The 15,396-nt window shown below is 46.3% G+C and overlaps 1 protein-coding gene across 2 annotated transcripts in view; it reads right to left on the reverse strand.

The window, feature by feature from the left end:
- LOC142589798 (uncharacterized) overlaps window positions 1-15,396 on the reverse strand; it is a 148,517-nt gene that overhangs the window by 13,687 nt on the left and 119,434 nt on the right. Inside the window, exon 3 of one of the 2 annotated variants that reach the window (XM_075701377.1) lies at window positions 5,743-7,690. The exons of the other annotated variant lie outside the window; for it this stretch is intronic. Within the exon in view, the coding sequence (XP_075557492.1) occupies window positions 5,743-6,822 (1,080 nt within the window). The 5' untranslated portion in view covers window positions 6,823-7,690. Of the gene's footprint in view, window positions 1-5,742; window positions 7,691-15,396 lie in introns of those variants that run through there. 2 annotated transcript variants of the gene reach the window in all.

Below are 15,396 nucleotides of genomic sequence, written 5' to 3' on the forward strand. Positions count from 1 at the left end.
GACGCTCTAGACTGCCTGTGTGGTGCCACATATTTTCATTCTATCGACTTACGGTCCGGCTACTGGCAGATATCCGTCGACGACATGGACTGAGAGAAGACTGCATTTCTTAACCCTGACGGCCTTTATCAGTCCAAGGTGATGCCTCTCGGTCTCTGTAGAGCTCTGTAGGTTTCTATAGCTACACGTAACAATATCAGCCTCTGCGTGGCGGATTCAATAGTAAATTCAAAATAATAACATAATAATAATTCAAAATTATAATCATTATCAACACGTAGTTGTCTCAAAGAGCTAGATGCTTGAAGCCCGCCACCTATTTTTTAAGTAAGGATGAGAATCCCTTCGTCTGACCGACCGAACGACGTCGGCGGAATCACAAGTACCAAAACTCCGCTTTATAAACCTGGCATAACGCATCTCACGATGAACTTGGAGGTTAATGCATTTTGCATCGATGCAATTTGGTGACTGCGAGAGAGACGTGTATGCTGTAAGGGCCTACAGACATGCTTCCCAGCGCACACGTTGCGCCATCTAGCGTCGCTGCCGTAAAGTGGGCGCGTTGCAGGCGTTCGATTCCGCCAAGTGCCGAAGAAATTTCAAAGAAATTTCGTTCCCATCGCATTGCGACACATGCGCCGTGGCACATGTCCAGTTACTCAAGTTGGCGTCAGCTATAGTCGTGTACAAATTTAGAAGACAGCGCCATTTGCTTCTCAAAGGCGGATGCACACGAGCCTCCACCAATGTGCGCACACTCTAGACTGACGACATGAGCCGGACGGACGTTGACGCCACCGACGAAGAACTTGGCTGCCCGTGCTTCCAACTGGGCCGAGTTTCATCCGCGGGACTACTACTTTAGTCGTGGAGGCAATAGGCTGCCGTGCTTCGGTCATCTGGGCGAGTCTTCTGCTGCCTTCATGAGTTGTACTCGACTATAATTTCATTGAAGAGCCGCAGTTACATAGTACCACATGCACAATCATCGAATTTTCCGTCAGGTTCATTGAAATAAGGCACACGGCAAGCGACACATACCCAGTGCTCACGGTTCACATTAAAGAAGTCCAATCAACAGTCGCACATACCCACTCATACATACCCAGTACCATATCACCAGCCTTCTATTATAGTGGAAAGTTCAGAGAAGAACAACGCAGGCCAAGTGGCACATACCCAGTGCTCTAAATAGAAATCAGCTGTATCATTCCATAATGGGCTTACCCAGTGCCACGTACTCAGTTGCCAAAGTTGGCGAGAAGCTTCTTTTCCCACTGCACACGCAGTGGGAAAAATGCATGGGCAGTTTTCTATAACCCCGATGATCAATAACCCTCATCCATCAGAACAGCAGCCTGATGCGCTAACCATTATGAGCCACCAGTGACACAAGTTAACGGGAAAACGGTGAGAAACATAAACAGGCAAATACATAGATAGCCTTCAAAAGTGTGTGAAGTTTCCTAGGCACGCACTGTGGTAATCGACGTAAACAAAGCTTCCATAACCCCAGGTAAAATGGAGCACCACGATAAAAATCGCACATGTTTTCATTGTTTCATAATATCGCTCGAACGTCGATTGCACACCATGTCTGAAGCTTATAGGGGTAAGAAGCTGTGAGAGTGGCGACAGTGTGCGCAAATGCAGAGAGCACTTTCTAGTCCAACCATCACAACAGTCCTGTTTGCGCAAAGCCGGCGTGAGAAGAGGTATAGAATAAGATGTTTTACACGCTATGCGCTTTCCCCTTTTCTTTCGTAAAACAAAAACGCGCGCATAGACCAGGCAATAGGTATAAAAGTTTTCCGCTGTCACATTCCGATTTCTTATTTCGTTCTTTTTTTAATGCGCAACCATTTTTTTTAGAGTTATCTCGCAAAGTCTGTCCGTCCGGTGATGCCTTATAGCTAAAAAAAATAATGCATTACTGCTCAAGTTAAGCCACGCAATTGTTATAATAGCGTAATATTAGGTTGTCGGAGGCATTACAAAAAAAAGTTATTCCTCATAGCGTTTTAACTATGGACTGCAGCGCGGCAGGTATATATATGTCTATGCGACCAACCGGCAAAAGAGTGGTTACGTTGCCTTCGTCCTGTTAAGGTCATAAAAAAGGTAAAATAAAGAAGTTAGCACATGTAATTCATATATTAATGTAACAGTGGATGACTGAAGTGTTAGATTGGATTGTAAAACTTTATTTGTCCAACAGATGTAGGGAAGGCTTTAAGTCTTCCCACCTAGACGACGGCCAGGAGTCCTTGGACCCTAGAGGCGATTTCGGCCAGTTGGACGGTCTTCAGTTGAATCTCCGGATCGGAGCTGAGTAATAAGGTCTCCCATTGTTCTAAAGACTTTATTCTTCCCTCAGAGGGAGCCTGTGGGCATTCCCACAGAATGTGATTAAGATTAGCCCTGGCTTTACTTAGCTTACACTGGCTGGAGTACTGACCCGGGTAGTAGAGGCTGCACGACACCGGGCTTGGAAACGAGTTGGTTTGCAGGCGACGCCAAGTGGAGGCCTGGCTCTTCCTTAAGGATGCATCAGCCAGAAGATATTTAACCCGCCCTAGTCTGTAGTGTTGTGTGATTTCTCTGTAGCACACTAAGCGGTCTCGCCCCGTGAAGCCTTCGGCTAGCCCACCAGCTCGGAATGTAAGTCCTCGAGCTAATTCGTGGGCCGCCTCGTTCCCAGCGAGGGAGGCGTGCGCAGGTGGCCAGATTATTTCAATTTTCCTGCTATCTCTGCAGGTCTGCAGGATTCTGTTCGCGTCGGGAGAAATTCTGCCTCTGGCAAAGTTCATCACCGAAACCTTAGAGTCGCTTACTATAATTTTGGGTGAAGTACTTGCAATTGCAAGTGCTATGGCAGATTCTTCTCCAATCTGAGAGCAATCCATTGGAACTGTGCCACTGGCTATCAACCTAGTTTCAGCGCTCGCTACAGCTAGGGTCATGCGGCCGTTGCCATAGTCTGCAGCATCAACGTAGAACACGTCCATCGAGTTTTTGAAACGCTTCTCAAGAGCCTCGGTCCGTTTCTCTCTGCGTTCCTTGTGATGGATTGGGTGCATGTTTTGAGGTAGTGGTGGGATTATTAGTCGGTTCCGCACGCTTCGCGGCAGGTCGACTTTGATGCCTTCCTGCCCCTCATAGTTTATTCCTAGCCTAGCTAGGATTTTCCTGCCCGTAGGGCTTCCCGCAAGTCTCTCATACTGCGAGATCCTCACTGCTTCAATAATCTTCTCAAGAGTGTTGTGGAGCCCTAGAGCTAAAAGCTTTTCATTTGCAGTGCGGATGGGAAGCCCCAGCGCCTGTTTTATACTTTTACGTATGATGCCCTCAATCTTCTTCTTCTCGAATGACCTAAAATTGAGGAAGGGAGCAACATAAGCTATTGTACCTATCACAAAGGCCTGGACTAGCCTAACTAGATTCGCTTCTCTCATCCCGGACCGCCTGTTGGCGATCCTGCGGATCAGCCTCATGGTCTGCAGTGCGCAGCCGTCTAGTTTCCTTATTGTTTCGCCATTAAAGCTGCTGGCCTGAATCAAAAGTCCCAGAACTCTGATTTTGTCCACTTTTGGAATGGGGATACCCCCAGCTGTGAGAGAGATTTGCGGTTCCTCCTTACTGGCCCTGCCTTTCGGCTGGTATAGAAGCAGTTCCGATTTTTGCGGTGAACATTTAAGTCCCCTAGGTCCGACGTAACCTTCAACTGCCTGGATAGCCCTTTGGAGGGTCTCCTCTATTTGGGCATTGCTGTCCCTAGCTATCCACAACGTAATGTCATCAGCGTATATGCTGTGATTTAGTCCTTCAATAGCCTCCAGTCTTTCAGGGAGTTTGATCATGGCCACATTGAAAAGAAAGGGCGAGAGCACACAGCCCTGTGGGGTCCCTTTGCTGCCTAATTTAATGTCATCCGATTGGCATTCTCCAATCTGGATTTTTGCTTCTCGGTCTGACAAGAAGTCCCTAATGTAATTGTAGGCTCGTACGCCTACTCCCAAGCCCTGAAGGTTCTCAAGAATGGCTTTATGTGTGACGTTATCAAAAGCCTTCGCTAGGTCAAGCCTTAGGATTGTCTTTGCGTCCCCCGTTTCCGCATAGATGATTTGGTGTTTTAGTTGCAGCATCATGTCCTGGATGGAGAGCCTGGGCCTAAAGCCCACCATCGAATGCGGATAGAGGTCATTATCCTCCATGTAGTTATTGAGCCGCGTTTGAATAACGTGCTCCTAAAGCTTGCCTGCACAAGAGGTTAGAGAGATAGGTCTTAAGTTCTCTATCTGGAGTTTCTTGCCTGGTTTTGGGATCATCACCACCTTAGCGGTTTTCCACTGATTTGGTAGTTTACCCTCTTCCCAGCACTTCTGCATAAAGTTAGTTAATGCAGTTATAGAGTTATCGTCTGGATTGCGTAGCATTTTATTGCTAACGCCATCCGGGCCTGAAGCTGATTTGGTTTTGAGCTTGGCAATCTTCGCCCGGACCTCCGCCTCGCTGATGGGTTCGTCTAGGCTGGAGTTGCCTACGCCTTCATAGTTAGGTAGGGGTTCCTTGCTAGTGTCGCCTATGTATCTCTCCCGTATGTCCTTCATTAGATCTACCTCCGTACCTTCGTACAAGTGAAGAATTTTTTGAAGGTTCTGTCGCTGAGCTGTTTTGCAGCCCTGTGGATCCAGCAGGTAGCGGAGTAGATTCCATGTCCTAGCTAGGCCTATATTTCCATCCATCCTATCGCAGGTGGACTCTTAGTTCTGCCTGGTTAGTTTGAGCGCGGAATCTTCTATATCTTTATTGAGCCTAGCGATCCGTCTCCTGAGATTGCGGTTCCACCTTTGCCTCCTGAGCCGTTTTTTCCATTCTGAGCTTAGCCTCCCACATATGGAGGAGGTGGCTGTCCGCTATCTCCAGTGCAGAGTCCTCCGTTATCTCCTTGGTTGCGTTTTTAACGTCCTGCCCAGTTTCTTAGCCCATTCATCAATAACCCTTATCTCACTCACTGCCGTCTCGCTTGTTATTTCGCGAAAGGCATCCCATTCAACAATTAGCTGGTTTCTGCCTTTTCTCCTGGCAGGGCCTGCGCTCACCACTGTTTCGAAAATAAAGTGATCGCTACCTAGGCTTTCCTGGGTATTAACCCAGGTTGCATCGCCCCGGTTTTTGACGAATGTGAGGTCGGGTGAGGTGTCTATGCTGACACTATTCCCCGTTCTAGAGGGGGTTTGGGGGTCGGTCATTAAGGTGAGCCCCTCTTGCTGTGCATCCAGCCAGAGGTCCCTTCCCTTAACTCCTTCTTTTCTGTACCCCCAGGCAGCGTGTTGGGCGTTAAAGTCTGCCACCACTACCAAAGCTTTCCTGTTGGCAATACGCAGAGTTTTTTGGAGAAGAGCTCCAAATCGGGCCTTCCTTTGTTTCGGGCTGCTATAGATATTGAGAACAAAGAGGCTGCCTTCTTTCTTTTTTGCTGGAATGAGTTCAACAAGGACGTGGTCTACGTTGATAACCTCCGTGTCGTGCTTAACGACTGCCAAGTTTCTCCTGACCAGGGTGGTTACCCCGGATCTTCCATCATCTGTACTAAATGATATGTAGCCCGATAATTTTGCCATCCCCGCAGTTTCTTGTAAAGCGATTACGTCCGGATTGTCTTTGCCAAGAAGGAGCTGCTGTAGGACCGCTCTTTTGCGACGGTACCCGCGGCAATTCCACTGCCAAATCGTGTGTTTATTGTGACTGGCCATGATTGAATTGTGGATTATCACCCAGTGGTATTAGGGTCGCAGCCGTGTGAGAACCACCATGTACCTTCTGCTCTGTTTCCCTCTGCGAGTTATTACTGCTCACCAACGCGGCCCTGTGTTTCTGGCTTTCTTCCGATAGCGCCTGGATGGCTTGGATGACTGATGCGAACTTTGCCTTCCAGCTCGCCTGGAAGTCGTCCATTTTCTTGCACAGATCTGTCATTGTGGGTTCTTGCGGCGCATTGGCGCCTGGTTTCCTTTTCAGAGGTGGGGAGCGGGTGTCATCTACCTGCATCGCCACAGTGCTTTCAACGGTTGGGTGGGTTCCAACCGTGTTAGCTCTTTTGACTGCGTTAGCTACTTTCTTCTCCATTTTTAGCATAGCGTTTTCCTTTTCGGGATCATCTACTTTTTTAATGAGTTTCTCTACCATGATTCTCATCTTGGCGAGTTCCTCGGACTCCGTATTTTTTGAGGAGACCTTATCTACCCAGCTCACCTCCCTTTGCGTGTTGGCTTCATTCCTCGGCCTTGACGACGATCTTGCCCTGGAGCCGGAGTGGACCCAGGAGGCGGAACGATCCCTGGAGCTGGAGCAGCCCCTGGAGCTGGAACGGCCCGGGCGATCGAGGCGAGGGAAGGAGCCGGAGTGGCTCCGGAAGCCCTCCCGGCTTCTTGATCGGCTTTTTCGCCCAGACGGGGGTGTTTTCTTCGCCTCCTCTTCTTGGAGCTTCCGCTCCCACCGGCGTTTCCTGACGATGTACGGAGTTCGGTAGATCTCGCGACACTTCTTGTTGCCCAGTTCATGTCCCTTTCCACAAAGAGCACATTTGGGATCGCACACGTGTCCATCCGGTGGCTTCACTGTACCGCAGCCGCGGCACTTGACGTCGTCCGGGTCCGGACACACATCAGAGCGGTGCCCAAGATGTCCGCATGCGTTGCACACCTCAAACTTCTTTTTGTAGGGGAAGCACTTGAGGAGCCCACCTCCATAATAAATCCAAAACGGCATATTATCGTTTACGAAGAGTATTAGAACTGAGGTCGATGTCTTCCCCATTCTTCTGACCCCTCTGATTTTGGGGTTTCTTGAACAATCCAGGTTGTCCAGAATCTGTGCTTCCGTGTGTTTCACCGGGATCCCATGAATAACTCCTTTGCCACTGCCATCGGGGGCTCACAGGTAGGCGTTCACTTCGTATTTTGCCTGATCAACCTGAAGTATTTTTATCTTCAGGTAGCGATGCATTCTTTCTTCACTCATGGTGCCCACCAAAATGGTGTTTTGCTTGGTGTTAAGTTGAATAATGTCTTCCTTAGCCTCCTTCAAATTCACGCCTACAGCGGCTCGAACAATCTCATATATCTTCACGTCTCCACCCAAAGATAGAGCTTTCAATCCTCCGCTCGGTCGGATTATCACCTTATGCAGGCCAGTAGGTAGGCGTGGTTGCTGTGACGCCACGGAGCGCCGCGCCAATTTCCTCCCCGCCATCTTGATTGATTTGGTGCATACGTGGCCGTGGCCGCCATCTTGTCTCTTTCCTCGATCCGAGCCGACACCTTGGCTTCCTCCTTCGCGGCCGTCATCTTGGCTGCCGCGTTGCTGGGTTGTGTTGATCGTGAACCAACCGACCTTTTCGGAAAATTCTTCAGGAGAAATATCCTCTCCTTGAACAACAACCTCCATTTTCGCCGAAAATATCCAGCCCTGCTAAGCCCCAGGGGTCGGCAGCGCGGCGCACCGACACTTGGCCGGCGGGCAGTGGTCGGAGTCGACGCTAGGTGGAACGCAGCTACCGGGACGACGCGTCAGAGTCGGAAAATAGCCGAAAATTGGGTCCACTTGCCGCAATTTCGGTATCCAGGTGATCCTGGTGACTTCCGCTGATGATTCCAATCAAAGTTGGCTCGTTACGTCGCGGTGCCTGCGTCAAGGTCGTTAAGTGAAAGTAACATAAGAAAGCAATATGTACAAAAACTGGGGTGTGGCAAAACAAGAGCCGTTTGTGACAGCATTTTGGCTCAGTTTATGCGATATACATGCAGGACAGGCATAATTGGTCAAGTTACAGACAATAATCATTATATTAGTGTAATACTAGATGATTGGCCGCGATGAACAGACATGAATAAGCTGGCCAAACAAGTAAGCAAAAGCGAAGTAGCAGCCTGGCCAAAGAAGGCTTACGCATTAGTAAACAATTCTCAGAATTTCTGTTTCTTGCTTTCCTTCTTTCTTTCTTTTTTGACCCGCTGTGGTCGCCTAGTGGCTATGGTGTTGGGCTGCTAAGCACAAGGTCGCGGGATCAAATCTCGGCCACGGCGGCCGCTACTCAATGGGGGCGAAATGCGAAAATACCCGTGTACTTGTATTTACATACACGGTTAAGAACCCAAGTTGGTCCAAACTTCAGTAGTCCCCCACAACGGCGTGCCTCATAATCAGAAAGGTGCTTACAAAGACCCTCACCGACACACTACAAAGTCCCACACGTCAGAATACCTTTCTCGGCGTCTCTATCACACAGGTTCGCGTCACTTCTGTACACCGCTATGACGACGCCTAATTTGAACTTATCAGCCTAACGCCCCACTCTCCCGACCTTGTCCCCTCGTCTTGGAAACCACGCCTACAGACTTGAAGCGACAACGCTTATTTTTTTCAGTCTCTCCCTTTACATCCATGCGCCACCGACAACAAACGCACGGGATGTCATTCTACTAACACGATAAAGCTAACCTGTCGAGGATGACATGGCCGCCTTTGACGAAAGTAGGGCCTCCTGTCTAAACGTTGGCCAGCCTTTCTCAGGCACCCATATCTTTTTGCAACCTTTACACAAAAGAATGAAGAAAATAATTTTTCAGCAAGTGTGAGGCATTGTCGCACAGAAAAAAAAACATGATTGCAAATACGTCAGCCTGCTACACGTGATGTTGCGCGATGGTGCCTCCACGACAACAGAGGAAGGCCAGTTGCATTGATAAAGCAAGCAGCATAATAAACTGCATTCGAAACACAATGTGTTTTCTGCACTTGAATATAGTCTCGCAGATATCACTACTTCTCGAGATTATACGGTGCTTACATTCTTTTTCAATGAGTACAGGCGTTAAGAACTAAATTTGATTCCATTGTTGAAGCAATAAAAATATTTTCGCGCTTAGTTTTCCTATGTCTGTACTCGTTTTTTAGTGTTTGTTAGCAATTGGTTTTCTCATAGAGTTTCTAAATAAATACCCTAGAGTGAAATGTGGAGCTAGTGTCTACTGAGGCTCTCATGAGCGTTGCCTCAACGTACATGGAAATGATGGGAAGTACAGGCTTCGGATTGACTTCGATCTTTAGAATAGTGGCGTTTGCTTGCGGCGCAGTAAACGAAGCTACACTCAAATATTATCGCGTAAAATCGAATTTTATATCTGCAGCATGTCATATAATGCACAGCAGGCTACATAAACTTTCTATGACTTTGAGATGGAAGCACAGTTTACTATGTTTTATCACCAATTATTTACTTACTTTTGCAACAGCACTAACAACCGTGCATGTACTTATATAAAATACTCGTCAGGTATGTATGGAACTAAAAATGTTGCATTATGAGAAAGTGTTGCGCCCTTGAGAGGAATGCTACAAGTGTCGTCTGCTACGACGCCTACTTGCTGCAAACGCGAGACTTTTGCGCAGACGACAGGCTCTTGCGAACTCTCTTGCTTTTTCGAAAAGCTGCGTCGGCTGTTGCAATTGCTGAACGTCTTCAAGTACTTTTAAGCACGTCTGTGGAAGTGCTAGCTACGACGCTAGTGGCCTCCTACGAGTATGCTTTCATATTTTATATTGACGTACCGCTTCCGAAGCGTTGTGTCTTGACTTTGCACTTACCCATTTTGCGGCACTAGACTACAGCCAGGAAGCAGCCACCTTTCCTATCACAAGTAAGTTTGTGTTCTCAAAGTTCTAAAACACGTATTTCAACGAGCACATGAACGACCAATGCATAATGAAGCCCTCAATGAAATTTGATTGTCAAGCCACTAGAAGTACAACTGTTGAAGTATTGTATCAGTAGCTCCTTCTTTTTCCTATTCTGAAGTTTCATAAAGCACGTAACGCTACAGCGCCAACTTAACACACTTAACAAACCGAGGTCAAAATGGTGAAAACATGTCCTTTCATCGTTTACGGTGCCGTCGCTTTCTGATCAGGGCTTGGACACCACACCGCGACACCAACATCGTCCCAGCCGCTGGCCAAGCGATATCGCCACTTCGAGCAACAGAACACAGGCAGAGAGCTTTACGTTCTAGTGTCCCACTGCAGGTTATAGCAATTGCGCTCGCAGCGAAACCAAAACTGCCAAGAAATACATGTAGTCTAGTTCGCCAGTCTACAGAATGCCAATCCGAAGCCTGTACTTCCCATCATTCCCATGATGGTTGAACTATCGCAGTGCCAGATTTCCCCCTAGGTATAATAATATGAAACTCTCTGGGTTTTCTATTGTGCGTTCATATGGGGCACGTCTGTGCAACGTATTATTCATTCGATTCAGTACTTGATCTGGTTACGTCACAACTCGTTTTTCTTTCTTTCTTTCCTTCTTTTTTGTGAAATACCGATTGTGCCCATTTGACTTTGTACAGAGTTCAGGGTTTTCACAAGGGGCTCACGCAACTTTTCCCTGGATCAGCTTTCCGTATCTTTTGTTTTACTAAAATATTAGGCAAACAAGCTTATATGGTACATAAATATTTTTTCTTGATCAACACGCAAAAATCCCAGGTCCAAAGTAAAAAGACCGATAGTAAGGCTCACAAAAAATCACCTTAAGAATAGTCGACACACACTAGGCTTTATTTGGACTGTATAGTTTGTCATGAGTAGTCAATACCTTTCCAACTTATGAAAACTGGCAAATACAATTGCCCCTGTCGGAACGTTGGCGACAGCGACAATCTTCATTAATCATTGCTGATCGCTTGACTTAATTGATTTCTTGTTTGTATTTACACACTTGCAGGTCTTCTTTCATGATTTACTGTTTCATTACAAAGCGCAGGCACGCGCTCATTAGCTCCGTATGGCGCAGAATATTGATCTAGTAAGCTAGTTCCTAGGGACTTTGACTGGGGTGGTGAAGATGGGGAAGAGAAGGTGGCGTCACAACGGGGCTACAATGCCATCGCACATAGGAATGGTCTTCAACATTGTAATCGTCTGGGAGAACAAATTAACAAAGGTACTCAGGTGTTGACTTTTTAAATGCTGTCGGAATAAGACGTGAAGTCCTCACCACAGGAGAGGGCGCTTTCTTTTTTTGGAAATGCACTTTAAGACCCACATTTTCGTGCCTTGGGCCAAATTTTTTAGTATGCTCGTGCTGCTGAAAATAAACTGCAGAAATAGTTTTTGAAAAATTATTCTGCTGTTTTTTTTTTGTAGAAAGGCTTAAGATGTCTTAAAATGACAAGTGATGGCTAGCCCAGGTTGCTCTCCTGGCATTGAATAACGCCATCATAAGGTAAGTCGCTTTGGAAAATTATTTCACTTTTATCATTCTGAATTTACGAATCAGACGAGAAGCCACCTTCACCATCTCGATAAAGTATTGAGTGAGGGTGCGCAGCGTTATGACATTAAAGAATAGCGCGCCTTCAAGCAGTTATTTCTTTTTTTTTTTATTGTGAGCGCACTTGCCTCCGAATCCTTCGTTTATCCTAGAGCAGCCCGTGATACTAGCCATTATGCGATTCTTTCTACGAAGGTATTTTTATACTCATATAATGAAAAAACGAGCGATTGTATTTTATTGCACGGCATGGTAACACAATGGCAGTTGTTGAAGGGCAAAAAATAAGAAAAAAGGAAGTATGCCTTTTTTCTTTACCTTTTTCTTTTCGCAAAAGTATAAAGTCACCTGTGGCTGCTAGCCGAAGCATTCATGCTTATTTGGCATTCAACAGTGATGAAATTGTTCACGTCTATCATTTTTGTCCTGTTTGTCACACTTCTGACTATTATAGGCACGATACTAGAACCGAGCACTTCATTTGCTGCTGCTGCCGTAATCAGACCTGGAGGCAAGCCAGGGCGCGTTAAACGTGGCCTTTCTACTCCGTTTACTACAACTCCTCGACCAATGCCTAGAACACCACCTCGACCACAGCCTAAATGTAAGTAATTTTTGGCTTTGCTCTCAAATAGTTGGCCAAGTCACGTGCAAAACTACAAACGCGCTCATTAGCAGAAAAACTAGTGTTCCTAAATGAATAGATAAGCAGCTGATTGAAAACTACACGGAAGTCACCCTGAACAAAAGGATGAAGAAGTTGAGCAACTCCATATACACAACGAAAATTTCACCGATGATTACGATACTCATTATTGCCAAATTTTAGCGCAGCTCCATACGTGTTTTCATTTCGCAATATATTGAGCCATCACACCCATCAGGCACCGACTGCCAGAGCTGCGACGCGTGACGCTCTGTATAGACTGGCCACACAGTTGCCGTTTCCCGGCAAATTCAGCCTGTTCATCCATAATTTTTACGGGGAAACGCTTGCGGAAAGCGCTGTTAGCGAAGGCAAGCTTTCTGGTTCTTTCATTTTCTTTTTACCCCATGGTGCCGCCGCTGCCGCGGACACGGGGACGCGAGCGCCATATGGTTGAGCTTCAAGGCGGTTTCCTCCTCAAGCTTCCGCTGCACCCTCGTGCACTTTCCTCCTCGCGCTCTATTTGCTCTCGCCGTCTTTCATCCGCTGCTGCGCTCGTTCGCTCTGTTAGGCAATCGAAGGACGAGGCACACTGACGCTCAACGCAGGAGCGGGCACCTAGGAGCTGCGCTCTAAAATATTAGGGCTATTTTATTTCTGAACCAGCCCATGGTTACCGCTGAAAGTGCGGTGGATGCGTCGCATATCAAGCCTCAATGCTGTCACAAAAATTCTTCCAAGAGGTACGGCGTTAAAATTTGTATTAACCATGGAAGACTGCATTTTTGAAGCATGAACGAAAAGTCAGAAAATATTTAGCGACGGAGACTACGCCCGGTACAGCGCACCGTTAATCACACCTACACATTCAGATGCCATCATTGCAAGCTGTCCAGCGCGGCTGTCAGGCCACAAAGCTCTCGCGCAACAACACGTGCGTTAAAGGATTTGTGATCTTTAAATAGTATATCTGATGCAGTGAGAATATTTCTGTCGCGCTTACTGTTTCGCTCCATGATTCCCAAACTGGCACATCTGTATGCGCAGTATAGATGGCTGTACGTATACGCCAACTCGTTATACATGTTTGCTGCCCTTGTTGAGACAATCACGTTGTTTCCGTGAAATGTAAATCAGCGGTGGATATTGCGAAAAGCCACTTCTGAGGTAAATTTCAATATGTATTTGTCAAAATGTGGAAACACTTGCTTTCTGCAGTACTGGAGTGTGGACACAGATGTTCGTATTATTATTCTGCTGATAACTTATCTACACCTCATAAAATAGGCTCCTTAAGGAAAAACGCGTTTATTTTCAAGTAAATAGATTTATTTGGTTCTTTCGCCTGCTTGTGTGTGTTTGGAGGGAGGTGTTTGTAGTTAGTGGACGAACCTAACTACTAATAAAGCGGTCGCGCGCATTCGCGGAACCATTTGGTGGGGCATCTTCGTCGTCAAACGCGAACTATTGCGCCTCTTTGAGTTCGACGTGCTATCGCGCGAGAGCTTCGGAATGTATAAATATTTAGGTGATGAGATGGAGCACCGTTTCTATACTATAAGGAATTTGTTCTCTATATCAATATGCACTAAAACAGCAAGCGCTACCTGAATGTCACCACTGCTATAAATATAGAATGTCAAGTGCACAGTGAATACCTTTTAAACCGAACAACAAATAATGGAACGTCAAATAAAGCAAATAGCTTGCTAGAGGCGCTCGGTTATTAAGGTGAGCGCTTTATATGGCTCGTCGGTCGAAAAGTCCGACGACATTTTGGCGTTATTGAACCAAAATTCAAGTGCACGCGCCAGTAACTAATCTGTTTCTTTAGCACTGTAACAACTCGATTATCTCTGTTGAAATTGAACGGACACCCCTATACATGATCAGTGTGGCCACAAAAGTGTGTGCGTGTGGCTTTCCCCGTTTTTTGCATACTTTACGACCAATGTACACGTGTCTTATGACGTTTTGAGCAGTATAAGTATGCCTCCGAGAACTGGAAATAAAGCTGCTGTTTAACGCTTGCGCTGTGTGTTTCTGTAATTTTCCTTTCCATGTCCCTGTCATTCTGCCTGCACGACAAATGTAGGAGCCTCTATATGTACAAGTTCATGTACTTGCAATCGTCTATGAAATGGTTAGAATGAAAAAAAAAATCATTCAGTGAACCTGCATGAAGTACAGATAAAACAAGTAACAGGAAGTAACAACGCATTCGAAAGGGAGTGTCAAAGCAATTTAATTTATTGAATGTACCGCAAGCGCTCGGCCTTTGGCCTTCATCCTCTTTAGCGAAACCCTAAAGTGACTGCCAACTTTGCACTTACATTGACAACGGTCATCGACGGTTTTTGGAAAATCTTTTAATGATTCTGGAACCATTTCGAAGGCAATTAAAAGCTTCATTTTATACACTGTTCTTACATGACCTTTCTACACCTCCGCGACGGTCCCTCTACATTCCGTCTTCGTTGCGACGCCTGCCGTCCAATAGTAGTCTACATGTGCGCTCAGACGATGAACGACCACGACAACACGCGAAAGAGAAAGAGAAACGTATCTCTTTAAAACTTTAAAACGTTATTTCAGCATCATCACCATACACAGCTTCACCATACATAGCTTTGTGGTTACATAGAAAACAACTGAGGCTGCGGCAGTAAACAGTCTTCATTGGCGAGGCGCAACAAATTAGACGAATCACGCGAACACTGAGAGAAGTCTTAGCTGTTGCAGAAATGAATGAGATTGTGGCCGGAGTTTCTGGTTCTTGGATCTGTCTGGGGCAATTTTGGCTTCATTCAATACATTAGCTTCTGTCTCCCGAATGTACTTCTCCATAGTGCCCATGTGATATATTTGGCAATAAGGTTTCAACACCGACAGCAATGCCTGGTTGACATTACTTCCTGATGCAGCTCGCAATAATTTCGTGCTTTACTCCTCGCAGATCAAGCGAAGTACCGAACATGGCCCATTCTTGAATGGCCACTGTGTCCACCACATACCTGCAAGTGCCGAAATGTATTTTGATAGATTCCTAGAGGCACTTTTGACGAAAGCTCTGTTCTTCGTTGGTGGTAGTCGCGTGAACTGCTCGGAATCGCATGGATCTCAATTTAGAGGGAATCTCACTAGGCGGAGAAAGGATACATCGTTTGATGACAAGATAAAGTTACACTTGCATTTCGTCGACCGTACACGCCAAACTTTCATGTATCTCCAGTATTCATTTAAATGTTCAGAGCCGCGGCTTCCGAAATATACAAGGGATAACTGCTGCGAGATATCGCAGCAGTTTATCGTGCCAGCACAGCATCAGTGCCAGCATAGCATGTGTAATTGCCAGACTCTTTTGGTTTACCTGCAACAGAAGGTAAAATGTAAAATGTTCTTTTGTGATTGT

The sequence above is a fragment of the Dermacentor variabilis genome, chromosome 8, assembly GCF_050947875.1.
Source record: "Dermacentor variabilis isolate Ectoservices chromosome 8, ASM5094787v1, whole genome shotgun sequence".
In the NCBI taxonomy this organism is placed as follows: Eukaryota; Metazoa; Arthropoda; class Arachnida; order Ixodida; family Ixodidae; genus Dermacentor; species Dermacentor variabilis.